This window comes from Nyctereutes procyonoides, unplaced genomic scaffold (assembly GCF_905146905.1).
Source record: "Nyctereutes procyonoides isolate TBG_1078 unplaced genomic scaffold, NYPRO_anot_genome, whole genome shotgun sequence".
Classification (NCBI taxonomy): domain Eukaryota; kingdom Metazoa; phylum Chordata; class Mammalia; order Carnivora; family Canidae; genus Nyctereutes; species Nyctereutes procyonoides.
Window position 1 is genome coordinate 11,725,733 of NW_026575140.1, and position 26,547 is coordinate 11,752,279.

General features: G+C 44.3%; 1 protein-coding gene across 9 annotated transcripts in view; it reads left to right on the forward strand.

The window, feature by feature from the left end:
• The window catches only part of ZNF23 (zinc finger protein 23), a 36,412-nt gene extending 11,817 nt beyond the window's left edge, over window positions 1-24,595 (forward strand). For 3 of the 9 annotated variants that reach the window (XM_055304982.1, XM_055304983.1, XM_055304981.1), the window contains exons 7-13: window positions 9,255-9,556; window positions 9,872-10,011; window positions 13,466-13,536; window positions 14,081-14,145; window positions 16,590-16,716; window positions 17,299-17,412; window positions 22,340-24,595. In XM_055304982.1, coding sequence (XP_055160957.1) covers window positions 14,122-14,145; window positions 16,590-16,716; window positions 17,299-17,412; window positions 22,340-24,132 — 2,058 coding nt within the window. In that variant the 5' untranslated portion in view covers window positions 9,255-9,556; window positions 9,872-10,011; window positions 13,466-13,536; window positions 14,081-14,121 and the 3' untranslated portion in view covers window positions 24,133-24,595. Of the gene's footprint in view, window positions 1-9,254; window positions 9,557-9,633; window positions 10,012-13,465; window positions 13,537-14,080; window positions 14,146-16,539; window positions 16,717-17,298; window positions 17,413-22,339 lie in introns of those variants that run through there. The other 6 variants (XM_055304989.1, XM_055304986.1, XM_055304987.1 and 3 more) reach the window with 6 other exon arrangements.
• Window positions 24,596-26,547: the final 1,952 nt, after the last annotated feature.

Sequence of the window (26,547 nt, forward strand, 5' to 3'; positions counted from 1 at the left end):
TTGTGCCAGTACCACACTGTCTTGATGAACACAGCTTTGTAGTACAACCTGAAATCTGGCATTGTGATGCCCCCAGATATGGTTTTCTTTTTTAAAATTCCCCTGGCTGTTTGGGGTCTTTTCTGATTCCACACAAATCTTAAAATAATTTGTTCTAAGTCTCTGAAGAAAGTCCATGGTATTTTGATAGGGGTTGCATTATACGTGTAAATTGCCCTGGGTAATATTGACATTTTCACAATATTAATTCTGCCAATCCATGAGCATGGAATATTTTTCCATCTCTTTGTGTCTTCCTCAATTTCTTTCAGAAGTATTCTATAGTTTTTAGGGTATATTTTGAGAACCATTTGAATGGTAAATGGTTCTCCAACCTTTTATTTTCAGGTGGTAGGTGTCCCTCTGTCTAAAATGAGTCTCTTGTAGACAGCAAATAGATGGGTCCTGCTTTTTTATCCAGTCTGAAACCCTGCGCCTTTTGATGGGGTCATTAAGCCCGTTCACGTTCAGAGTTACTATTGACAGATATGAGTTTAGTGTCATCATGAAATCTATTTAGTCCTTGTTTTTGTGGATTGTTCCACTGAACTTCTTCTTAAAGGGGAGTTTTAAGAGTCCCCCTTAAAATTTCTTGCAGAGCTGGTTTGGAGGTCACATATTCTTTCAGTTCCTGCCTATCTTGGAAGCTCTTTATCTCTCCTTCCATTTTGAATGAGAGCCTTGCTGGATAAAGTATTCTTGGTTGCATGTTCTTCTCATTTAGGACCCTGAATATATCCTGCCAGCCCTTTCTGGCCTGCCACGTCTCTGTGGAGAGGTCTGCTGTTACCCTAATATTCCTCCCCATGAAAGTCAGGGACTTCTTGTCTCTTGCTGCTTTAAGGATCTTCTCTTTATCTTTGGAATTTGCAAGCTTCACTATTAAATGTCGAGGTGTTGAACGGTTTTTATTGATTTTAGGGGGGGATCTCTCTATTTCCTGGATCTGAATGCCTGTTTCCCTTCCCAGATTGGGAAAGTTTTCAGCTAGGATTTGTTCAAATACATATTCTGGCCCTCTGGCCCTTTCGGCGCCCTCGGGAACCCCAATTAAACGTAGGTTTTTCTTCCTTAGGCTGTCATTTATTTCCCTTAATCTGTCTTCATGGTCCCTTAATTGATTGTCTCTTTTTTCCTCAGTTTCCCTCTTTGCCATTAACTTGTCTTCTATGTCACTCACTCGTTCTTCCACCTCGTTAACCCTCGTCGTTAGGACTTCTAGTTTGGATTGCATCTCATTCAATTGATTTTTAATTTCTGCCTGATTGGATCTAAATTCTGCAGTCATGAAGTCTCGTGAGTCCTTAATGCTTTTTTCTAGAGCCACCAGTAGCTGTAGAATAGTGCTTCTGAATTGGCTTTCTGACATTGAAGTGTAATCCAGATTTTGTAACTCTGTGGGAGAGAGGGCTGTTTCTGATTCTTTCTTTTGAGGTGAGGTTTTCCTTCTAGTCATTTTGCTCAGTGCAGAGTGGCCAAAAACAAGTTGTATTGGAACACGGGGGAGTATCACTGGTCCGTCTAGCTGGTCTTCTGGGGGAGGGGCCTGCTGTGCTGATTTTCAGGTGTTAGCACTTGGGGGAGCTGCTCTGCCCCTGCCTGCTGCCGGGCTCAGCGGGGGTTGTTTACCCCGTGGGGCCCCAGGAGGTACAGCAGCAGTTGCTATGGCAACTCTGGAAGCCTGGATTCAGCCTCCGCAGGAACTACGGGGCTCTCCAGGAACTACGGGGCTCTCCGTCTGCAGGGCCTGGAGGCTCCGGGGCGGGGCCGCTGATCTGCTCAGCTCGGGGCAGGAGCGTCCTCGCTGTCCTGGGCCCTCCCGGCCTCTGCCTGTCCCGGGGGAGGCCGGATCCTGGGCTGTGTCCCGGCGCCCTGTGCTCCGGGGCCTGCGCTGTTGGATTCGCGCTCCCGCCCCGCAGCTCCCTCCCTGGAGCCGCTCCCGAGCCCCTCCGAGCTGCTCCGGTGCGCTGCAGCCCTTCGGGAGCTCGGAGCACTCTCCTGCGCTCGCAGGTGTCTGTTAGTGTCCCAGGGAGCCTGAGGGCATCCCTGCTCTCCTGGGTCCTGCTCTAACTCCCTGCTAGCCCCTTTCCGCCCGCCCGGGAAGGTTGGTGCAGCTCCTGCTCCTCCAGGACGGGACGGGGCTCTCCTGTCCTGGGGACACTCGCCCCGGCCTCAGCCCGGCTCCTTGCGGGGCCCCTCCCCCTCGGAGGCCTTTTGTTCCTTTATTTCTTTTTCCCCGTTTTCCTACCTTGATAGAAGCGCGGACTCTTCTCACTGTAGCATTCCAGCTGGTCTCTCTTTACATCTCAGGCCGAATTCGTAAATTTTCAGGATTGTTTGAAGGTTATCTAGGTAATTTGGTGGGGACAGGTGATTTGGGGACCCTGCTCTTCCGCCATCTTGCCCCTCCCCTTAACTTTGTTTTTGTTGTCTTTTTGTTCAAGCAAGCTTAGGATAGGTTTTCTTCCCTTGCAGGAGATCTTTATTGGTGTAACAAAAATCTTCAGGGATAACAAACCTGATGGAGAAATGTTTTATGTATATGATGTGTGGGAAAGCCGTTAGCTATAGTTCCAGCAGTCCTCGTGATTGTAACAAGAATGGAAAACCCCTTGTAATGCAAGAGCCTGGGCTGCATCAGGGTACCAGTATATAGAAGTTCTAGCTACTGGGATCCCTGGGTGGCTCAGCGGTTTGGCGCCTGCCTTTGGCCCAGGGCGCGATCCTGGAGTCCCGGGATCGAATCCCATGTCGGGCTTCTGGCATGGAGCCTGCTTCTCCCTCTGCCTGTGTCTCTGCCTCTCATTCTCTCTCTGTGTGTGTCTATCATAAATAAATAAATCTTTAAAAAAAAAAAAAAAAAAGAAGTTCTAGCTACTTAAGCTCTGCGATGGAAGTTTCATTGTTATGCAAAACTATGTTTGCATCAGTGAGTCTGTTCTCAAGGTAAGTCTTAACTATGAAACCAAAAGCTACTGCTCATAAAGCTTTCATTCTTTTTACTCCTTTTTATTTGGGATGGATGCTATACTAGGGGTTACACTAGTAAATGCCAGGCTATTTTGGCATTTACAGCATGCCATTGACCAGTTTCTCTAAAATAGCATGCCTCCCTTGCCCTGTGAAATGTTAGTGGGCCAAGGAAACACTTTCGGTCTCATAAGAGAGAGTGCTGAAGTATCTCAGTAGGAAACCAAAGAGCTGGCTGGCCCTTTTCCTTAGATGATTATTGTAATCTGTGTTGTTTTGCTTCCAACCATTGTAGCAGTTAGCCTGCAGCATTCCAGACTCCTGGGACTCCAGGATCAAGCCCTGAGCCAAAGACAGATGCTTAACCACTGAGCCACCCAGGCGTCCCAGTGGACTTCTTTATTGAGTAGTCAACATCCATGGTCCCTGACCCCCATTGCCACTGTCAGGAAGCCCCCCTCCAACTGAGTAGCCATCTTTGATTAGTCTTTAGTCTGTGGTTAGTGTATTAGTTTAGTCTTTAGTCTGTGGTTAGTGTATTAGTTTCCTGTGGCTCTGTGACAAATCACCACAAATGTAGTGGCAGAAAACAAAAGAAGTTTATTCTCAGTTCTGGAGGCCAGAAGTCTGAAACTATTTTGTTGGGCTGTAATCATGGTGTTGGGAGAGTTTCGCTCCCTGAGGTGGCTCTAGGGCAGAATCTCTGCCTTGTCTCTTCCAGCTTCTGGTGGGGGCCAACATTCCTTAGCTTGTAGCCACATCACTCCTCAATCTCTGCTTTTGTTTTCACATCACACCCTCACTGTATCTAATCTCCATTTGCTTCTCTCATAAGACATTTTTGGCATTTAGGACTCACTCACCCAGATGATCCACAATACACCAGCAAAACCTGCCATTTAAAGTCACATTTACCAGGTTCCAGAAATCAGGACCTGGTGTCTTTGGTTGGCTGTTATTCAGATACACAAATGAGGTAGAAGAGGAAAGAAATTAACATTGAGCAATGCCTGAATCCCAGGCCATACTGTATGCACTTTAAGTGAAACAACATAATAGTATTTACAACAACTATGTGCTTTTACTCCATTTTTCAGATCAATGAATGGAGTTTCAGGAAAATGCAATGATTGCCCAGTGTCTCCTAGCTAGTCCTTGAAGGAGCCAGGACTCCTCAGTAGGCTCCCTACTAGGTCACACTGAGTTGAAAGCTGGCTGCTAAGTGTTTTATACTTACTGACCACGTGTTAAGTTAGTGCACTTGGTAACACGTAATGAACTTACCTGTTTGTTTCTTTTTCATTTCCTGCCCACCATCTATATTGCATTTTTACGTGACCTGAAGATACAAAACCCAGTTTTCTCCAAAGGTAACATCTCTCATGAATAAATAAATGAAATCTAAAAAATAAATATATAAGTAATTTTAAAATAAACTGCGCAGTAATACAGGCTATGATTATAAATTCTTTTTATGATTATAAATTCTTAGGGGACATCCCCACTATCACTCCAAAACATAGGCAAGGACTATAACCTTTGTTATCTCTCTTTGCTAGTGGGAAGATTTTTTTTTTTTTCTAATTTTTACTTTCATGAGTCCAGGCATTTGGTTGGTTGTGGTGTGTGTGTGTGTGTAGCCCCAGTTCCTCCTTGTGTCATGTGGCTTCCTGAATATTCTAATTCAACCTCTGCAGATATCAAGATCTTCAAATTTCTACTATTTCTGGTCGTGTTGGCCAAAGCAGTGAGGGCAGCTAAACTCTGGTTTTAGTTTCTTGTTCAGTTTTGGTACCTGGGTATATTTTCCTGTGAGCTAAAACAATGTTTTAAATTATATCTTATCCTAAATTTCTAGATAACTAGTTTATATCATTCACTAAATTGCCTTAAATGAAACACTGCCTAGAGATATTTTTGGTCTCAAAATCATTGCTATGGTAATATAGTTAATGCTATTATTCCTTTAGCTTAACACTTGTCTGGTATATCCATTCTTTAACTTTTCAATCCTTTTGCATTTTTATGTTTTGGTAGTACCTTATAAATATATAACATTTTTCCCCTAGATGAACGTTAGAATCCTTTCACGAGTTCCAAAACAAATCCTGTTATTGGGATGCCTGGGTGGCTCAGTGGTTGAGCGTCTGCCTTCAGCTCAGGGCATGATCCCGGGGGTCCTAGGATTGAGTTCCGTATTGGGCTCCTTGCATGGAGCCTGCTTCTCCTATCTCTGCCTCTCTCTGTGTCTCTCATGAATAAATAAAATCTTTAAAACAAAACAAATCTGTTGTGGTTTTATTTGGGTACGGCAGTTCCTCCCACTTTATTCTTTTTTTTCCCCAAAATTGTTTGAAATTGGTCTTAAAGATTAAATCAAGATGAATGTCCTTTCTCTGAAAAATTACCTGTGCCTTTCTATATACAACTTCTTATTTTTTTTTTAATTTTTTTTTTAAATTTTTATTTATTTATGATAGTCACAGAGAGAGAGAGAGAGAGGCAGAGACACAGGCAGAGGGAGAAGCAGGCTCCATGCAGGGAGCCCGATGTGGGATTCGATCCCGGGTCTCCAGGATCGCGCCCTGGGCCAAAGGCAGGCGCCAAACCGCTGCGCCACCCAGGGATCCCCTATATACAACTTATTGATGGTGGCAGAGGTGATGGTGGTGTAGTCCCCGAGTATTTTTTTCTTCATATATGTCTTAAACATTTATTAATAAATGTATTAACTTGTTTGGTTGCTTTGTTGTTTTTGTGAGTAAGACCTCTCCCTGCCCTATTTCTACACATAATAGAGTGATATAATAATTCCATTCATAATGTCCATAAGTAAAGGAAACTTTTATAATATTGAAACCTATTTGAATTCTTGGAATGAACCCCAAACAGACTTTTGTTGTCTTCTCATACTTTTCAAGAGGAGAAGCAGGCAGAACGACCTTTACTATGTCATCTTAAAACTGGAAACACCAAAAACATATTATTGGAGATTTGTCATTTTCTCCTGGTGGGCAGGGAGAAAGGGTTTTAGGGAGGCTCTGGGACTGCAGGGCCAGAGGGCACTTAGAGCTGAGCAGGACACTTGGCTGCAGGCCCAGCATAGAGATGAACTTCCAGAGCAGTGAAATATGAGAACCATCCTAAATTTTTAAGTATGTGCATGTGATTTTTCCATCGTCCCTCATTCCTAGAGGTATTCCATAAGGCTATGATCTTGGGTATGGGTTTGAAGAACCCACATCAGTGTGGTTATACGTGATTAATGCATATTTATTTGTATATCATCTGAAGGTAGCAGTCCAGGTCTGGTACAGCAGCTCTATGGTATCTCCTAGCTGCTCTGTCATTACCCAGGGACCACACCCTCATTCACATGGTTTAAGATACTCACCCTGTTGTCAGCACTCCACCTAGCTGATGGGGATACTGGGCCTGGAAGGGCATGTTCCTTCTCGTAAAGGTATGGCATCACTTTTTCTTACAGCCCGTTTGCCAGAAGCTGGTCACATAATCACACTTTGCTTTAAAGAGGGCCAGATGTATTATACATGAAAACCATACTAGGGCTGCCTGGGTGGCTCAGTTGGTTAAGCAGCTGCCTTTGGCTCAGGTCATGATCCCAGAGTCCTGGGTTGGAGCCCTGTGTTGGGCTCCCTGCTCAGTGGGGAGTCTGCTTCTCCCTCCCCTGCTGCTCACTCTCTCAAATCTTTTTAAAAAAATTTAAAGAGGAGCAGGAAATGTGTCATTTTTTCTGGACTGTCTTTGGCTTGCTAGAGATTCTGTTAATATATAAGGGAAGAACAGAGATGGTCTTGGCTTCTGCAGGCCTTTTGTAACTTGGCCTGTGCGTGTCCTAAGAGTTTCATGTTATTTAGGAGGCCTTATTTTCTTACCTGTAAAATTAGTGACTGGTTTATGATCCAACATTTGGGTCCGGCATTTCTGTGACACTCTGGTCTCCTAATTCCTTCCTATTTCTTTAGACAAGCCCTCAGCCCTGTCTAAAGTTCTGCTAAAGGAAAAAAAAAAAAAAAAACATTGCCAAGTACAACATCCCGAGCTATCACTGCCAAATCCTGGGATCAGTTTCCTATCTGAACAAGAGAAGCTGTGTAAAGTGCTCAATTTAGGAAATAGTGATGATCAGGGTCAAGGCAAAACAGGTCAAGTGCTCCTGACAGTGGTCAGTGTTGTGATTCCAGGCAGAAGATATATCCTATTTCCAGTGGCACAGACATAAAGAAGGGTTCTACTCTCGAGCTGGGATTGGAGTCTTAGGATCATGTCAACACGAGATATTTGTTGCATGCCTCCTTTGTGCTGGGCCTTGTGCTTTAGCTGAGGATGATGGTGTTGAACAAGATAGATACAGTCCTTGCTTTCTAGAGGGAGCAGAGAAGACAGACACTTAAACTGTCGTCATTAAATAAGCGCAGATGTGCCAAGTACTGAGAAATAGAGTGCTGTGATGGCATGTACCTGGGGGGCCTGCCTTATTCTAGGTGGTCAGAAAAAGCTTGTTTTCCAAGGAAAATGGGATTTGAACCTAGACTTCAAGAAATAGTCAAGATGGAGGGTGGGGATGGGAAGGGAAAGGCATCCTAGGTTGAGAGAATAGTATGTTCAGCAAGCGGGATGAAGTTGAGAGAGGAGGAGGCATGAGGGTGGTCCGAGGCTGGAGAGCCAGGTAGGGCAGCCCACCAACCACTTTCCAGTGCTGTAACTTTGGAGGCATCGTAGCTAGAAGATAGGCACTATCTTGGGAGGGAACAAGGATAATCTAATCCAGGGGCTTCTAGTGGTTTCCCTTCTGCCTTGGCTCAATTTGAAATTTTATAGGAGTGTTTTTGTTAGTGTTTGGTGGTGTTAGATGGGAGCCAGGAGTGCCACGAATCCTAAAAGGCATTGAAGGGTTCTGCCTATTTGGAAACAGACTTTCAGGTCTTTCTGGACATTCATGTAGGTAAAAACTGTTTCTTTTTTATTTATTCATAGACATAGAGGCAGAGACACAGGCAGAGGGTGAAGCAGGCTCCATACTGGGAGCCTGACGCGGGACTCGATCCCCGGACTCCAGGGTTGCGCCCTGGGCCAAAGGCAGGTGCTAAACCGCGGAGCCACCCAGGGATCCCCCTGTAAAAACTGTTTCTAAATGACCTGAATCTAGAACCTGTCTTTTAGCTAAATGAATTTTTACAGTTTTAACATAGCTGATTCTTCAGGAACGTAACTACTGTAAAACCAAAAGAAGGTTTTACTGTTTCACTTTTACCTTACCAAGAAGTGTTCACCATTTTGATTACAGTTTGTGATTTTTGAAACATCAATAAAAGACAGCATTGTGGCTGTGGCATTCAGGCACATTCCATGTGAGAAGGCAAATATCTGACGACTTCATTAGGTCCATAGCAGTCATGACCGGACGTATACATGCTGAAATGTGTATTTTTGCAAATTATTTTCCTTTGATATCTCCTCTATTAAAGCAGACTGTTAAGGTGTTTTTTTTTTTTAACTTTCAAGTTTTTATTTGAATTCTAGTTAACATACAGTGTAACATTAGTTTCAGGAGTAGAATTTAGCAATTCATCACTTACAACGCCCAGTGCTAATCACAGCAAGTGCCCTCCTTAATGCCATCCCCCATCTAGCCCATCCCCCCACCTCCCTCCATCAACCCTGTTTGTTCTCTACCCTTAAGAGTTTGTTTTATGGGAAGGCCTCGGTGGCTCAGCGGTTGAGCGTCTGCCTTTGGCTCAGGGCGTGATCTTGGGGTCCCAGGATCCGGTGCCATATCAGGCTCCTCATGGGGAGCCTGCTTCTCCCTCTGCCTGTGTCTCTCCCTATCTCTGTGTCTCTCATGAATAAATAAATTTTTTTTAAAAAGTTTGTTTTATGGTTTGCCTCTCCCTCTCTCTTTTTATCCCCAATGTTCATCCGTTTTGTTTCTTAAATTCCACATGTGAGATCATATGGTTATTTGTCTTTCTCTGACTTATTTCATTTAGTACCATCCGGGTCATGGCAAATGGCAAGATTTCATTCTTTTTGATGGGATTTCATTCTTTTTGATGGCTGAGTAATACTCCATTCATACATCTACCTGTCTCACAACTTCTTTACCCATTCAACAGTTTTTAAAGTGTTGGTTGTTTATATTACCTATAATCTTCTAAGTCCGGATCTATGAGTTTCATGGCAAGAGAGTAAAGCGTTCACTGGGGAATTACTTGTCACAAAAGGTTGCCTTAGGTCTGAGATCCACAAGCCCAGGCCCGAAACTCTAATTCCTGAAGTATGGACCAGCGGGGGTGAATCCAGCGCTCCCGCCTGACGCTTCCCCAGCCCACCTCCAGGAACAACGGGCCTGCAGCCGTGACCCCCAGGAGAGGGCCGCGGGGCACTGCGGTGGGGTCACAGATACCTCAGGGCCTCAGGGGCGCAGCCAGAGCACCACCGAGCGGGAGCACCGCGGCTGCTAGAGAGGCTCCGCCGGGGCCGGTGACGCACTTCCGGCTGCGCCGCGGCGCGGCGGGCGGCGGAGGTGAGTGCGGGGCTGCCCGGGGCGGGGGCGGTGCCCTGGCGGGCGGCCGTGGCTGCGGTGGGGATGCCGCTCCGGCTTCGGGGGCCGGGGAGGGCGGGGGTCCGTGTCTGTCCCGTGTGCCCGCCTCGGGCTTGATGACCGAATACGTTCCCTCGCGTGGGAGGCGAGGCGTGGATTGCTGTCCCAGCCGCCGAGCCCCGCGCCGCGTCTGTTCGGGGATGTGTGGAGCAGCCAGGGGTGGAATATTAGGGGTGAAGCGCATTGTGGCGCGGAGTCGTTTGACCTGTCGACGTGGTGCGGGGCTCCTACCTACAGGCATTTCTAGTCCGGACTGTGTTTCCCGACTCGTGACAGGCTCAGTGGGAGCGCAGAACCAGCAGAGCCCAGCCCAGTCACCCGGAGCAGAAGCAGCCCGGCTTCTGGAGGGCACTGTGTCTGGAGCGGGCAGTTCAAAGGTAACTTGGCCCTCGGCTCGGGCCGGTGGGGTGACGGTGACCCGGGGATGATTTCAACATTGTAATCGGTGGTTTGCTCGATCCTGGAATACACGTAAAATAGTTCCGGAATTGCTCGTTCAATACCATCACGAAAATTATACTAAACTCTACTATAGTATATTATACTATAATAGTAATTTACTATATTATAGTAAATTATACTATACTATACACTAAAATCACAAAATAGTAATGAAAACATGAAATACATATAAATATATTATTTATTAAACATTCATATTTATATTTGCCTCTCTCTGTGTCTCTCATGAATAAATAATCTTTTAAAAAATGATAGGCCTGGGATCCCTGGGTGGCGCAGCGGTTTAGCACCTGCCTTTGGCCCAGGGCGCGATCCTGGAGACCCGGGATCGAGTCCCACGTCGGGCTCCCAGTGCATGGAGCCTGCTTCTCCCTCTGCCTGCGTCTCTGCCTCTCTCTCTCTCTCTCTCTCTCTCTCTGTGTGTGTGTGTGATTATCATAAATAAATAAAAATTAAAAAAATGATAGGCCTATTTATGTATTTTCAGTGTATTTGTAGGTTGTTTCTAGTTTTTTGCTCTTCAGAGACTGTTAATAATTTTGTACATATTTTCTACATATGAGGGTTTCTCTACAGCATAAATTTTAAAATGTAAGCATGAATATTGAATTTTATCAACTGCCTTTGGCATCTCTTGGGGTGGACAGTGTGTTTATCTTTCTTTGATTTATTCACGTGGAAAATTATACTAACCTGTATCCTAATATGAAGCTTTCTTGCATTCACAGGATGATCCTTTTTAGTCATGGTATGTCACTTTGATGAACTACTGGGGTCTATTCCTTTATATTAGTGATTTCTCTGTCAGTATTAATAAATGAGACTGGTCTGTGTTTTTTTTTTAATTTTTATTTATTTTATGATAGTCACACAGAGAGAGAGAGAAAGAGGCAGAGACATAGGCAGAGGGAGAAGCAGGCTCCATGCACCGGGAGCCCGATGTGGGATTCAATCCGGGGTCTCCAGAATCGCGCCCTGGGCCAAAGGCAGGCGCCAAACCGCTGCGCCACCCAGGGATCCCGGTCTGTGGTTTTTGTATCAGTGTTGTGCTGGCATCATGAAAAGGACCGGGAAACTTATTTTGCTGTTTTCTCCTACGGTTTCAGTAGTATTAGAATTACTCATGTCTTAAACACTCGAAAAGATTTGTTCATGATAACCTGTGGGCTCACTGTTTTGTGTGAGTCTGCTCTTTGCTGGCTCAGTTTAATTAGGTAAAAGTAGTCATGGATTACAGAGAAATATCTATGTAATAAAATTAGTAGAGTTGATTTATTAGATTCAAATAGAATTATATGTTCTTCTATCATAGAGTAAGTTTTTTTTGTAAGCATTCACACTTTAGCTTAAAAAAAAAAAAGCCCTCAAAAATCTGTAAAGCAGAGGTAAATAGATCAGGCTATTTAAACACATGCAATAAAGCCAGAAATTATGAGCAGGGAAGAAATTATCAACAAACTATCCTAAACAATTCTGTGATCAGAGATAAAACACAGGTGTTGATAGGCTACAAAATGTAATTAATATCATTAAAACATGAAATATTTTTTAAAAACTCTGGCATGTGGCTAATAGTGTATTCAGAGGGAAAATTTATGGCCTTATAAAATTTTTTTAAGATTTATTTATTTATTTATTTATTTATTTATTTATTTATTTATTTATTTATTTATGAGAGAGAGAGGGAGGGAGAGGCGCAGAGACACAGGAGGAGGGAGAAGCAGGCTCCATGCAGGGAGCCTGACGCAGGACTCGATCCCGGGACTCCAGGATCGCGCCCCGGGCCAAAGGCAGGCGCTAAACCGCTGAGTCACCCAGGGATCCCGGCCTTATAAATTTTAATTGCTAGGTAGGAAAGAATGAAAATAAATGAATAAATCATGCAGCCTCATGAAGGTAGAAAAAAGCCTTTTGTAGTCTAGCTTCCTCCAAAAGCAGAACATAGGACAGAGGTTTATGTGCTGGCAGTGCACTTGGGAATGTATTCCAAGGGCAGTGTGAAAGACAAGGGGAGTGAAACAGGAGGGAGAGCCAATACGAGGTTGTACTGTCAAGCTGGCCTGTCTACAGGCAAGACTAGTGCTCAGTCTTGTAGGATCTTTGAGGAGCCTTGGAATTTCATGTAGGAGACTGAAAGGGGAAAATTTTTATCCCTTGACCTCTGTCTCTTGTTGGTCATAGGTGGCCTCACACACATTAATTAACTCCTCTCTGCTTTTTAGACCTAGCAGATGTCCCATACAGGACACCAGAGAAGCCCCAGGGCAGGAGCCAGCCCCATGTGGTAGATCCTTGAGGACACTTTGGTAGATTGTACCGGTGCAAAGCTGGTCAAAGCCTCTGGCACTGGACTAAGACCAGAGGATTTGGAGCGGAACAGAAGGTGTACTTCTCACAGAGGTATAGCTCTCACAGAGCTAAAGAAACAAAGCAGAACTTAATGAACCACAAGGAAATAGAAAAGAGTAGTGTTGTAAATAAATAGAAAAATTTGCACTTTAAAAATAAGAGAAAACAACATTCAAATAGACAATCAACTTAACTTTGAGTCTGCTCAGACCACCAGATCAGAATACCATAGACTGCATGCCTCAACCAACAGAAATTTATTTCTCACAGTTCTGGAGGAGCCCAAGTTTAAAGGTGCCAGACAATTTGGTTCTTGGTTCCCTGGGTTGCAGATGACTGCCTTTTCACTTTGTCTTCATGTGATAAAAAAGAACTCTAGTGTCTCTTCCTCTCTTTTATAAGGGGGCACCAGCCTTATGGCTTTGTTTACCTCATTACCTCCTCACAGGTCCTAGATCCCAAACGTAGTCATATTGGAGGATAGGATTTTAACATATGAATGGGGGGCGCATTCCATCCATAATATTAACAGAAGGGAAAGAGTCTAGAAAACACATATATTCAAAAGAAGTGGGAAAAGCAAAGTAGCTCCAGATTCGGAGGAATTGGAAAGAATCATGAACCAGTGTTTTTCACAACTCTGCACTCAAGTTGAAATCCTAGAAGACATCGATATTTTAGGAAAACATTTTCTTTTTTCTTTTCTTTTTTTTTTTTTAGGATTTTATTTATTCATGAGAGACACACAGAGAGAGGCAGAGACATAGGCAGAGGAAGATGCAGGCTCCCTGCGAGGAGCCTGATGTGAGACTTGATCCCGGGACTCCGGGGTCACCACCTGAGCTGAAGGCAGACACTCAACTGCTTTGCCTCCCAGGCATCCCAGAAAAACACATGTTTTCAGGACTAACTTTGGGAGCAGTATAAACCCAAAAATAACCAGTCCATGTGTTTTGAATACAGTGAACAAGGGGTGCTGGGTCATGGGACCCTAGATGATCTAGTGATCCCTTCTCTCAGGGAGCTGAGGCCCTGGCTTCTGCACTATCAGAGGGCTGGAGAACATGAGGAGGCAGCCTGGGACCTCAAAGGTAAGCCTGGGCTGTGTGGGAGGCTGGCTTGCCAAGGTCTCTACAGACAGAGAGGGCACTAGAGGACACTGCTGTGTGAGGGAGCAGGCAGGAGGTAGGGGAATGTCTCCTCCAGCTCCATGGGGCCTGACTCGGGCCTCTGTGCTGGCCTGGCTTCTGCCAGCCTGGCTTCTCTTGCAGAGTAATTAAGGATGATTCTTGTTTAGAGAAAAACAAGTAAGTCCAAGATCTTGGTAATGATCTATCTCTTGAGCTGAATTGTTGCTATGTAGGTCTTTGGTTTATTATGCTTTAGGCTCTGGAAACGTTTTATGTGTGTCAGAATTGTGAAATCCTAGGGTTCCGGGCAGTGAGCATCAGTGTCATGGCTGGGAGGGGTCCTGGGCAGCAAGCCAGTGAACAGATCACCCCTTCTTCCTGTGGCAGCTCCCACTAGACTCCTATCTGGACACCGGCTGCCTGTGTCTCAAATCTTCTGTGAAGGGGTGTGTTGTTCCTCCTGGGATGGGGCTTGCCTCACACTTGCCTCTCTCTTTTTCCTCAGCTCCAGCCCTTCTCTGAGAGGGAGAGCAGGTGATAGCAGCCATGCTTCTGACAGTCTGGCCCCAGGTGAGCTGTGGGTCCTTCAGCTCTTCCTCTTAACAGTTTCAAATTGAAGAAAATTGGGAAGGGAAGCTGGTGAGCTTTGTGGTGGAAACTGGAGGGGCCCTCCTCACTTCCGCCTGGAACTTGTGGGAAGAGCAGTGAAGTGAAGGGATGGAAGCAGCAGGAGAGCACCCCTGAAGACAGGAGTGAAATGTTCTGTACAACAAGGTTCTTTGCTTCTCTGGTGAACAGGGAACATGAAAGCTGCCCATGGAGGATACTCCATGCATGGATGTGAATCTCCATTCACATGGAGGATAGCAGAAGATTAGGTTGCTCAGATTAGGTTGCTCAGGGACCGGGGTGTAGGTGAAGAGGAGTAGTAGCAGGACTAGCTTATCACAAAGGGTGGCTGTGCCTCTAATTTGGTGGGGGGTGGGGAATTGAGAGTAGGATCTGGAGAGGGAAAAAGACAGGAAGTCTAATGGAACAGGATGTCTCGTTTTGTCCTGGAGTGGCTTTCAGGGCTTGGGATCAGGGGCTCAAATTTTAGGTCTTTCATAAGAGATCTGGACCCTCTCCCCACCCCAAGAAAAATAAACATGCAAACCAAATTTTCCATACAATTTCAGGGACTTCATGGACACCCTGAAGCACATCCATGGACCTCCATGGATTACAGGTTGGGAATAATCAGTCCCAGTAGCATCGTTTGAGGCTTGCTGTGCTGCAGGCACCATACAAAGCACTTGCATGGATTGTTCAGTCCAGACACCTGGCCTCTGAAATAGGTGCTGTGTTGTGCTCATTCTGCCACAAAAGACGTGAAGGCATAGGGGAGTAGAGTGCCTTGCCCAAGGTCACACAACCAGTGTTTCATTCTTAATTGCTCATCCCTGTGACGTGTGCAACCAGTGAAGTTAATGTGGTCAGAATTGCGATGGCTTTGTAAGGAATAATTTTTAGAGATGATTCAAAAGGAAGGTGACCACTCCAGAAAGAATTCCATTGGTCCAAGTGATGTGGGCTTCATCAAGGAAAGTAGTTGTTAAAAAAAAAAAGAATCCAATTCAACTAATGCTTAACATAAAGATCTTTAGGATGTAGAGTCAAAGGATTGGGGGGGTAGGGTATGGGAAAGGGAGGGATCAGGAACAATCCTTAGGGTTCTGGCTGAGGTTTCCTGCACAGATGGTAGGGGGGTGTTTGAATTCAGGAGGAGGCACCAGCTTACCAGGGTAAAGGTAGTGTCAGTAGCAGTGAAGGCATTTAATACTGTTCAGAGAAGTTCCTTGGTCACAGTTGGGTGACTTGCAGACTCATCCGGAGGTTGGACTGGAATTGTTGATGGGTGGAGGTCAGGAGAAGGAAGCAAGACAGAACCTGACAGAGAGGAATGAGAGCATATCCCTGCCAGTGGGTCCCTAAGGTTTGTACAGAAGACTGAGGTGGGCAGAGAGAGAGTGACCAGAGGCTGCAGCTGCCCAAAAGGGAGGCTTCAAACCTGATGCAGAGCCTGTGTTGAGCACATGGCGTCGTGATGCAAAGAGGAACAGCTGGAAGGGTGGCCGAGTAGCTGGCCAATGGGAAGGCTAATCTGTCCTCTTTCCCAAACCTTTTTGGAGAAACAGTGAGTTCTTGGGTAAAGTTGGACAGGATGAGAGACATAAATGGGAGAGGATGACAGAAAATGTTGGATTTTCAGTGAGATGCATCTGGAAGCAGAATGGGCTGCTGCCCCCTGCCCCAGCCAGTCTGGGCAGTGCTGAGCTGCTGGAGGTGCTAAAGCAACCACACAGCCCTTTGAAGCAGGGGCAGTGACAGGAGTCAGGTGACAGATGGGGGCTGGACAAGATGGAGGCCATAGCTGTTCTCTGGGGTGGCTAGAGGTTTATAGGTGAGGGGGCAGGATGGAGGAGCCGTCTCAAGGGGGAATGCTGGTGGCTTGGTCCTGAGCTGCATCTGCCACTGAGGATGTGGTTTTACTGAAAGAATGGAGTTACTTTGGGGAAACTTGATTATGGGAATTGTTTTTTTTGGATATCTTTTATAAATGTAAAATACGGCATGAGGTTTCCCTGCCGTGAGAGAAGTCAGATACTCTCCATTGTTTACTTTCCAGGTGCTATTTCTCTAACCTTTCCCCTTGTTATTAATTTTGTACTATTGGGGATCCCTGGGTGGCGCAGCGGTTTGGCGCCTGCCTTTGGCCCAGGGCGTGATCCTGGAGACCCGGGATCGAATCCCATATCGGGTTCCCGGTGCATGGAGCCTGCTTCTCCCTCTGCCTGTGTCTCTTCCTCTTTCTCTCTCTCTCTTTGTGACTATCATAAATAAATAAAAATTAAAAAAAATAATTCTGTACTATTCACGAGCTCCCTCCCCAAGCCCTTATACTACCCTCTGCCCCTCACTTAGGGCCTGAGCCATGGAATTGGCCCTAGGGCAGCAGGAACCTGTTGTTTCAGAAGTCGGTGACCTTCGAGGACGTGGCTGTGTACTTCACCCAGACGGAATGGGATGGCCTGTCCCCTGCACAGAGGGCCCTGTACAGGGACGTGATGCTGGAGAATTATGGGAATGTGGCCTCCTTGGGTAAGGCCTCTCTCCCCCTGGGACCTGGACTCTGCCAGTTGGGGTTTCCTGGCTTATAGCCCCCTAACAGGTTGGAGATGGGGTCTCTGGTAATCCTTTACTGAGTGGGAACCCCAGAGGCTGAGATTCCTAATACCCCTTGTGTCAAGGGTTGCTGGGAAGGGTGAACTTCAAGCCCTTTTGGGGCCAGTATAGGACTTTGCTGGGGACTGGTGTGCACTCTTTATCCATCCTCTAGAAGTTGTGGTTTGGACACCGAGGAAAAAAGAAACTTATTGCTGCACACACAGTATTATCTTCAGGTTCACCTTTACCCAACCTGCATATCTTAGGTCTTCTGGGCCCAAGTCTGGGCCATTCCCAACTCTCACACTTCAGGCACCCTCCAAACACATATACCTTCCAAACCCCCGTCTTTCCACTTAACCCCCCACCCCCTCACTTTCCCATAGTCCTTAGGCATGGGATTCCCTAGTGCTCTTATTTTGCCTTCCCGTTGCCAAGGACAGCCTGAGGAGATGCTTAAAACTCATCTGTGGGAGATTATTCACCTGTCTCTCCTATTTCTTTTCCCCTTAACAGGATTTTCGCTTCTCAAACCTGCTGTGATCTCACAACTGGAGGGAGCAGGTGAGTTGGAAAGCCCATCTCCGCTGGCAGCTGGAACAGAAATAGACCCCCAGGGCCTCTGGACTGGTAAGGGACACACAGGCTGTTTTTTACGGGGGAGAGTTTAACTCTTTAAGAAGTCAACTTTAGCATATAAGCATGCCGTATTTATGAGCCAGCTGTACACAGTAAAATTAAAATAAACGTTGATGATTTATAGAGATAGGTATAGTTGAGACTTGATTATTTTTGTAGTTTGCTATTTCTAAATCTAAGAACAGACCTTTTTTCAAATGCTTCATTCTAATTCATCCCAGTCCTAATTTTGGAATTCTACCTTTCTCAGATGAAATGAATGAATGTGGTGTTTTGGGGTCCTTGCTACTTCCTAAGCATTGTATAGTTAATGTGATAGATGGAGAATTAACAGGTTTTTTTATACAGAAAGGGAGAATAGCCTGGCAGTTAAAAGTATAGTCTTTGGAGTAGACTTCCCTGAGCTCCAGTCCCAACTACTATTACTAGTTATATGACTTCCTAGTTGTGACTTTGAGCAGGTCAGTTATTTGAGTTCTCCAAGGTTCAGTGTTTTTATCTCTGAAAATAGAATAATAAAGTGATGGAATAGTGCTGGTCTTGTGGGTTGAGGATTATATGAGATAATACATATTAAGTGTCTAACTTATTGTGTATGCTCAGTGAAGTATTAGTTTTTATTTTTATTTATTTTTTATTTTTTTTGAGGAGACCACTGTATATAGTAAGATGTGGGAAATAAGGCAGAAGGGAGAAAGTGCTCTCAATTCAGTGCTTCTCAAATGATGTGCAAATGAATCACTGGGGTGTCTTGCAGATATATATATTGTCATTTAGTAAGTCTGGCATAGAGCCAAGATTCTGCAATTCTATTAATTCTCAGGTTCTGCCAATGTTTCTGGTTCCCAGACCATACTTGAAGTAGCAAGCTTCTTGTTGGCTTAAGCAGAGTAGTTGCCAGATGATTTTCCATTTACTTCCTGCATTTGTCGTCCATAGATTGTCATGTATCTTTTCAGTGAATCCTCCTTCTTAAAAAGATAGTTTCAGTGGATTTTTGTTCCTTGTGGTCATTCAACCAGATGATCCCTGACCAAGGAGGACATATTTTGCAAATTGAAAAGTTTAAGGGAAAAGAGATGATGTTGTGGACCTCAAAGGAGTCTGGATTTAAGGGATCCCTGGGTGGCTCAGCAGTTTAGTGCCTGCCTTTGGCCCAGGGCATGAGCCTGGAGTCCCAGGATCGAGTCCCACATTAGGCCCCCTGCATGGAGCCTGCTTCTTCCTCTGCCTGTGTCTCTGCTTTTCTCTCTCTCTCATGAATAAATAAATAAAATCTTTTTTTTTAAAAAAAAGGAGTCTGAATTTCATTCCATAAGCAGCAGATAATCCTGAAGTCTTTAAAGTTTTCAAATAACCCATCATGATCTTAGCTAAGAATGAAAACATTTATTGGTGTGTGTAGGTTAACTGAAGTGAGGAATCAAATGGCTTTAAGGCAGACAGAAGGGGAAAGTAGGTAAAGGGCACAAGGCCCACATCAGCAGAGTTGACTCTCTTAAAAAACTGGGACGCTTGGGTGGCTCAGCAGTTAAGCATCTGTCTTCTGGCTCGGGGCGTGATCCTAGAGTCCTGGGATCAAGTACCACATCAGGCTCCCTGCATGGAGCCTGCTTCTCCCTCTGCCTGTGTCTCTGCCATTCTCTCTCTGTCTCTCATGAATAAATAAATAAAATCTTAAAAAAAAAAAAAAAAACTTTTACAAGGCCCACCCAATGACTTCTATTTAAATCTCATTTGCTGAAACTGTCTTATGCCCCCCCACCACTGCAAGAGAGGGTGGAAAAATATAGTTTTTATCTAGTTTTTATTGCTACCTCAAAAAAATTGGAGGATATACTATTAAGGATGAAAGGGAGATTGGATATTGGTTAAGTAACTGGTAGCATCTGCCACATTGTAGGATTTGGTAAATTGAAGGTCACTAGTACAGAAAAATTGTCAAAGCATATTTTAAGTGACCCACATAAGAAGTACTTATTTTATTTTATTTTATTTATTTTATTTTATATTTTAATTTATTTTATATTTTATTTTATATTTTATTTCATATTTTATTTTATTATTTTATTTTAAAGATTTTATCCATTTATTCATGAGAGACACACACAGAGAGGCAGAGACACAGGCAGAGAGAGAAGCAGGCTCCACGTAGGGAGCCCAATATGCGACCCGTTCCCAGGCCCCCAGGACTATGCCCTGGGCCAAAGGCAGGCACCAAACCGCCGAGCCATCGAGGGATCCCCAGAAGTACATATTTTAATCAATATGAAAAATCTTCACCCTCAGTAAAACCAATGAAATATAAATTAAAACAGAGATGTTTCACCTAACATATTTGACATAGACAGGCTGGGTCCAAGGACCCAAGGGGGTCTTGCAGGACCCACCATGAGGGTCCTTGGCTTTGAACAGGATAGAAATCAAATGTGAGCCAGGAGGAAGAGAGAGGAGTTTATTGAATAGCATAAATGATAGAGTATAGCAGATGGAGTGTCTGGGAGCCTCAGAAAGGAAAAGAAAGTGAATATCTCATTTGTTCGGGGTCTTTGGTTTTTATTGAGGATTACAGTCTGGTGTACATGTCCTCTTCAGGCACCCAGGAACTGGTCAGAATAAAGACAAGTGTTCAGGTGTCCTCCATAAAGCACTTATTCCCTGGAGTCAGGAGGTTTGGGTATTAAGATGTCCAGAGTCAATGGTCTAGAAAATGTACATGATGGCCTTGCTTGGTCATTCCTTAGATGTTATCACCTGTGCTGGAAGACGCCAAAAACTCCTTAACCTCTTGACCCTTATAAGAAAAACAGATATCATTTATACTATAAGACATAGACAAGGCAACGGTACAGGTCCTAGCAAGAATAGAAGCAGGAAAATAAGCAAAAAGCAGTTTTTCATGGAGTTCCTTCAGTTTCCCTAGTTCATACTAGAACAGTAAATCAAACTGGAATAGACTTTTGGAGATGAATGTGGATCAGTAGTCTTTCTAGAAAATACTTCTCGAGGGCCTTTTAAAAGTTTGTCCTTGATAGTCTGGATATTCCTTCTTAGAGTATCCTAATAAAGTAATCAGATACAGACAAAGATGTAAATGCACAAGAGTTGATCATAATTTTATATAATTAAATGTGGGAATTCAGTATACAGAGAATTGGTGAAAATAAAATACCTCTGCAGGATGGAGCGCTATTTAGCAATTTAAAAAATATTTTTACAGAATATCTAAAGATACTGGAAAATTGTCATTATTAATGTTAAGAAAGAAAAATATTTTCAATTTTGAAAACATTTTTAGGGGCACCTGGGTGGATCAGTCAGTTAAGTGTCTGCTTTCGGCTCCAGTCATGATCCCAAGGGTCCTGGGGCCAAGTCTCGCATTGAGTTCCCTGCTCCTTGGGGAGCCTGCTTCTCCCTCTCTCTCTCTCAGATAAATAAGTAAAATCTTTCAAAATTTTTTTTAGAAAACTGGAAGGAAAATGATTGGGGGAGGAGATACATCAGAAGATTAGATGTGGTTGTTAGATGGTTGTATTTCACGTAACTTGAATTTTCTTTGCACGTTTCTGATATTGGGTAAAGACCAACCAGTGTTTTGAAAATGCTTGCTAGGGAAATTCAGGTCATTTGGGTCTCTTGAGGTGACTTACTACATGTGGTTGAGGAGAGATGGGAGAAGAAAAATAGAGGCAGCATTTTGAGGGCAATTTTGAGAAATTTGGGAGCAGATACCTAGCTCCCTACTGGGACTATAAGGATTCCAGAAAGAATGTTAGGGATGGGGCACCTGGGTGGCTCAGTTGGTTAAGCGTCTTCTTTGGCTCAGGTCATGATCTCAGGATCCTGCGATTGGGCTCCCTGCTCAGTGGGAAGCCTCCTTCTGCCTCTCCCCCTGTCTCTCCCCCTGCTTGTGTGCTTTCTCTCTCTAATGAATTGATTAAATCTTAAAAAACAACAACAACAACAACAACAAAAAAAACAGGGACTGATGACTTTCAGGATTGAAGGAAGAGGAAGAAGGAAAGGCAAGGAGAATGCAGCAGTGTTCTAGAGGGTTGGGAAGAGATGGATTGAAGAATCAAGAGAGCCTAAAGCCTCCTTCTCTAAGCAGAGAAAAAAGAAGGTGAAGGAGAAATTTTGGAAAGCCAAGAGTTTAAGTTCCAAGAAAAGCAAGTTCTCTCCCTTTCACCTCCTGGTGCTGCAAACTCTTGCCATCTTCAGTGTTGCTACATGTTGTTGGATCCTGTGCTTTTTCTTCTTGAGCAGTTTCCATTGATATCAACAAGGGACTTAGGGACACAAGGATAGCTGAGACGAAACTGCTGAGTATATTAAGGTGTGGTGTGATAGGAAGAATGCTCATCTGGTGGATAAAACCCAGGATTTTCTTCCATTGCTGTCACATTTAACCATTTTGTTTTGGTTATTTGCATAGAGGTTGATAACCTTTATAAATCATTCATGCTCAGAACTATACAGAAAGTGTATAAAGCATATTGTAGAAAAAAGTCTCGCAAATTTCCTGTACCAATTTGCTCAGTTTCTTGTGTATTCTTCCAGTTTTCTAGCCATACACAAACAAATATATAAGTATATAATGACCTATTTTATTTTTCCTTTATACAGACAAATCTACCTTACATCCATTTCTCTGCTTGCTTTTCCATTTAACAGTGTATCATAGACATCTTTTTGGTTCAGCATATATGGATTCTTTTCTTTTCTTTCTTTTTTTTTTTTTACCAGCTACATATTATTCCACCTTATGGATGAACCTTAGATTCTTTGGTCGAGTTTGGCAATTTTCAAGAGACCTTTGGTTAAATATGATTCTTTATTCTTTTGACCACAGTTCTTTTCTTTTTTCTAACATGGTTCTTACATGACCTTTTTCTGTTTTCTGTTTTTTTTTTTATAGTAGATATTGATATCCAGACTGACAATAATTTGACAAAAGAAATGTATGAAGAAAAACATAGTACATCATTTGAACTTCAGAGGGACTTTTCCCAGGAAACAGACTTTTCAGAACCTTGTATTCTAGAGAAACAGCAGGAAGTCCATTTAGTTGGAAGCATGAAGAAAGAAAACAGCAGTGTCATTGATGGAACAGTGAAAGACGACACCAGCTCCATAGAGGAGTGTTTCTTTAGTCAGAGTTCAAAGTTGGATCAATGTCACACCGTCACCCCTAGAGAACAGCCCCCTGAACGTATAGCATTGGAGAGAGCCTTCAGCTTTGACACAAAACTTCTTCAGCATGAAATAATTAATTCTGGGGAAAGACCTTTTAAATGTGAAGAATTAGTAGAAACCTTCAGGTGTAACTCTCAGCATCAAGATGGCTACACTGGGGAGAAGCCCTATCAGTGTAAGGAGTGTGGCAAAGTCTTTAGCATTAATGCAAAATTAATTTGGCATCAAAGACTTCATAGTGGGGAGAAACCTTTCAAATGTGTGGAATGTGGGAAAAGCTTCAGTTACAGTTCCCATTATATCACACATCAGACAATCCACAGTGGGGAGAAGCCCTATCAGTGTAAGGTGTGTGGGAAAGCTTTCAGTGTTAATGGGAGTCTAAGTCGGCATCAGAGAATCCATACAGGAGAGAAGCCCTATCAGTGCAAGGAATGTGGAAACGGCTTCAGCTGCAGTTCTGCATACATCACACATCAGAGAGTCCACACTGGAGAGAAGCCTTATGAATGCAATGACTGTGGGAAAGCTTTCAATGTTAATGCAAAATTAATTCAACATCAAAGAATCCACACTGGAGAGAAACCTTATGAGTGTAATGAATGTGGGAAAGGCTTTAGGTGCAGCTCCCAGCTGCGGCAGCATCAGAGCATCCACACTGGGGAGAAGCCCTATCAGTGTAAAGAGTGCGGGAAAGCCTTTAGTAATAATGCAAAACTCATTCAGCATCAAAGAATCCACACAGGTGAGAAACCCTATGAGTGTACTGAATGTGGGAAAGCCTTTAGTGTCAAAGGGAAGTTAATCCAGCACCAGAGAATCCACACGGGTGAGAAACCTTATGAGTGTAACGAATGTGGGAAAGCTTTCAGGTGTAATTCCCAGCTACGGCAGCATCTGAGAATCCACACTGGGGAGAAGCCCTATGAGTGTAATGAGTGTGGAAAGGCCTTCAATGTTAATGCAAAATTAATGCAGCATCAGAGGATTCACACTGGGGAGAAACCTTTTGAATGTAAGGAGTGTGGGAAATGCTTTACTTCTAAAAGAAACCTCCTTGATCATCACCGAATCCATACTGGAGAAAAGCCTTATCAATGTAAGGAATGTGGGAAAGCCTTCAGTATCAATGCCAAACTAACTAGGCATCAGAGAATACATACTGGGGAGAAACCTTTCAAATGTATGGAATGTGAAAAAGCATTTAGCTGTAGTTCTGACTACATTGTACATCAGAGGATCCATACTGGAGAGAAACCCTTTCAATGTAAGGAGTGTGGAAAAGCCTTCCATGTTAATGCCCATTTAATTCGGCATCAGAGAAGCCACACTGGGGAGAAACCCTTTAGATGTGTGGAGTGTGGCAAAGGGTTTAGCTATAGTTCTGACTGCATTATACATCAGACTGTCCATACTTGGAAGAAACCTTACTTGTGTAATGTGTGTGGGAAAGCCTTCAGGTTTACCTTCCAACTTAGTCAGCATCAGAGTGTCCATAGTGAAGGCAAATCCTAATGAGAAGGATATTTCTTAGAAAACTCTCAAGATTAATGAAATGGATCAAGTTTCATCAGATTCACCCTGATGGGAAACTGAGGGAAATGAATATGGCATTTTCCATCTTTAAGAATCAAGAATGATGACTGGTTAAAAAGTAACATCTAAAAATAAATAGCTTGTCTTATACCAACAAGTTAGAAAATATGATGAAAAATCCCATTCCTAATAGCATCAAGAAAAATGGATCTCCTAGGTATAAACTTAATTTTTACACAGGATCTATATGGAGGAAGAAATCTCCACACTGGGAGCCACAAAAGGAAAAGTATATGGGGAAAAGAAAGAAACCTTGTTCTTGGATAGGATAATTCATGAAGATAGTCACTTTACCTAAATTTACTTCCCTTTCACTTTTGACGCCAAGCATGCATCACTTTTGTAAAGAGGATAAATAATAAAGATTTCCTTAGAAAGAAAATATGAGTAAGCTTTTTATTTTCATGGAAGGGAGATAACCTTTCTTAAGCATCATATGAAAGCTAGAAACCAACCATAAGGGAAAATACCAATACAGTGACTTTTCAAAATTACATATTTATGTTCTTAACAATCCCAAATGAAATTAAAAATAAAGCACAAAAAGTGGAAATACCTTTGTAAGATTTGCGATATAGATATTTAATAAAGATAGGTCTTACAATCAAGAGAAAGTTATGTAATCTAATAGACCCCTCCCCAAATGACATTAACAGGCAGTTTTTAAAATATCAAGATGACTAATAAAGTAAGAGATGTTCAGTCTCAGTCCTCTAAGGAGTGAAAATGAAACCTGCACACAGTCATACACAGGGAGCCTTCAGACCTCTCTTCCACAGACCATCCCATAAACACACACATAATCATACACAGACACATACAATGTACCCTATGTACACAGAGGCTGTACGCCCCACCCCCATAGGCCACTAACACTTGGTCCTGCATGTTCTGTAGCTTGAGCAGACATTGTTGGCTAAGGGTGCTGTCTTGTGTATTTCAAAAGAACCATTCCTGTTAGAAAGCCAACGATGTGCTGTAGGACCTCAGCAGAGCATCATCCTGGGGATGCCACTGTGTGGAAGTCCCACTGCTCTCTGCCCCCAGGCTCCTGGGAGCTGAGCATGAGTAGAGGCCAGACCCTGGAGCTCCCAGAACACAGGAAGGAGCATGGGCTTTTTTCCCCCTATCTGACCCTACTCCTCTGGGCAGTTCCAGATAATACCCTAAGACCAAAGTGCCCCAGGTCATGGTGTCCAAGTCCTTAATTTACTTAAGAAACAGGCCCAAAGATGGATGGCACTACCTCTGGTCACACAGCAAATCAGCTGCTAATGTGGTCTTTTACCCAGGTGGGAAGGGTACAGCACTCCCCAAATCATCCTGGTTCATGAACAGCCACTAGCTGGGTCTACACAGTCCTGGCTCCTGGCAGGGTCTGGCAGTTTCTGTGCCATGGCAAGACCAAGGCAGGGATTCTAGGAGGGTCAAGAGCCACTAAGGACAGAACCTACTGTCTGGGATCTGCTACCAGTGTCCTGTGTGACCACAATCTCTCTGGGTCTCAGGCTCTTGTCAGTGCAGGGTGGGGGCTGGTCCTGGAACTCCAGGCCCTTCCCACCAGATGGTCTCTGAGGATTTTCTCTCTCTAGGTTTATTACTGTCCAGGACAGGTCCTCTGTTCAGATCCTGAGGACAAGAGGAAGAAGAAAGATACCTGCAGAGCCTCATGAAGTCACATGGCTCCATCATCCCAGTAGTCCTACCATCTTATATCCTCAGTGCTCATTACTCCAGTGCAGAGCTGCTTGGGTCCAATGGAAGCCTTACCAGGAACAAAGGAGCCATGGCACCAGAGACTTCTGTTCCCTCACAAAAGCTCTTCTATTTTTCTGAACTGGAGCTGTGGGTCTGGAAGGGCCAGGATTAAATAGTCTTTCTCCCTTAGCCCAGTTAGCACACCCTTCCGGCCCAGCCTGTCACACTGGAAGGGGCCCTCAGAGAACATCTGGTCCTGTCCCATGCAGGTAAGGAGGCAATTGGCCTGTCCAGGTCAGCGGTATATGTGGCTGCCCACAGGCACCCAGCAGGTCAGGGGACAGCCTGGGGAGAAAGGCCAAAGCAGGACGAGGCTCCAGTGTCATCTGGGGGAGCAAGAGGCCCAGCACAGCTACCCCTGGGCTGGCATCCCCCTCCTCCTGACACTAGGGCTAGGGGTTGTGAGAAGAGGCCTCTGGACCCAGCCTGCCTCCGCGGACCCCACAGTCGGCAGACCACAGCCCCACTGTGTGCTACCCTGTCTCTTGATAGGGACCTGAGGACACCCCCTCCCACAGGCCCAGGTCGACCGTGCTGGGGAAGCCGAGATGAGGCTAACCGTGGCCTCCCCGCGTC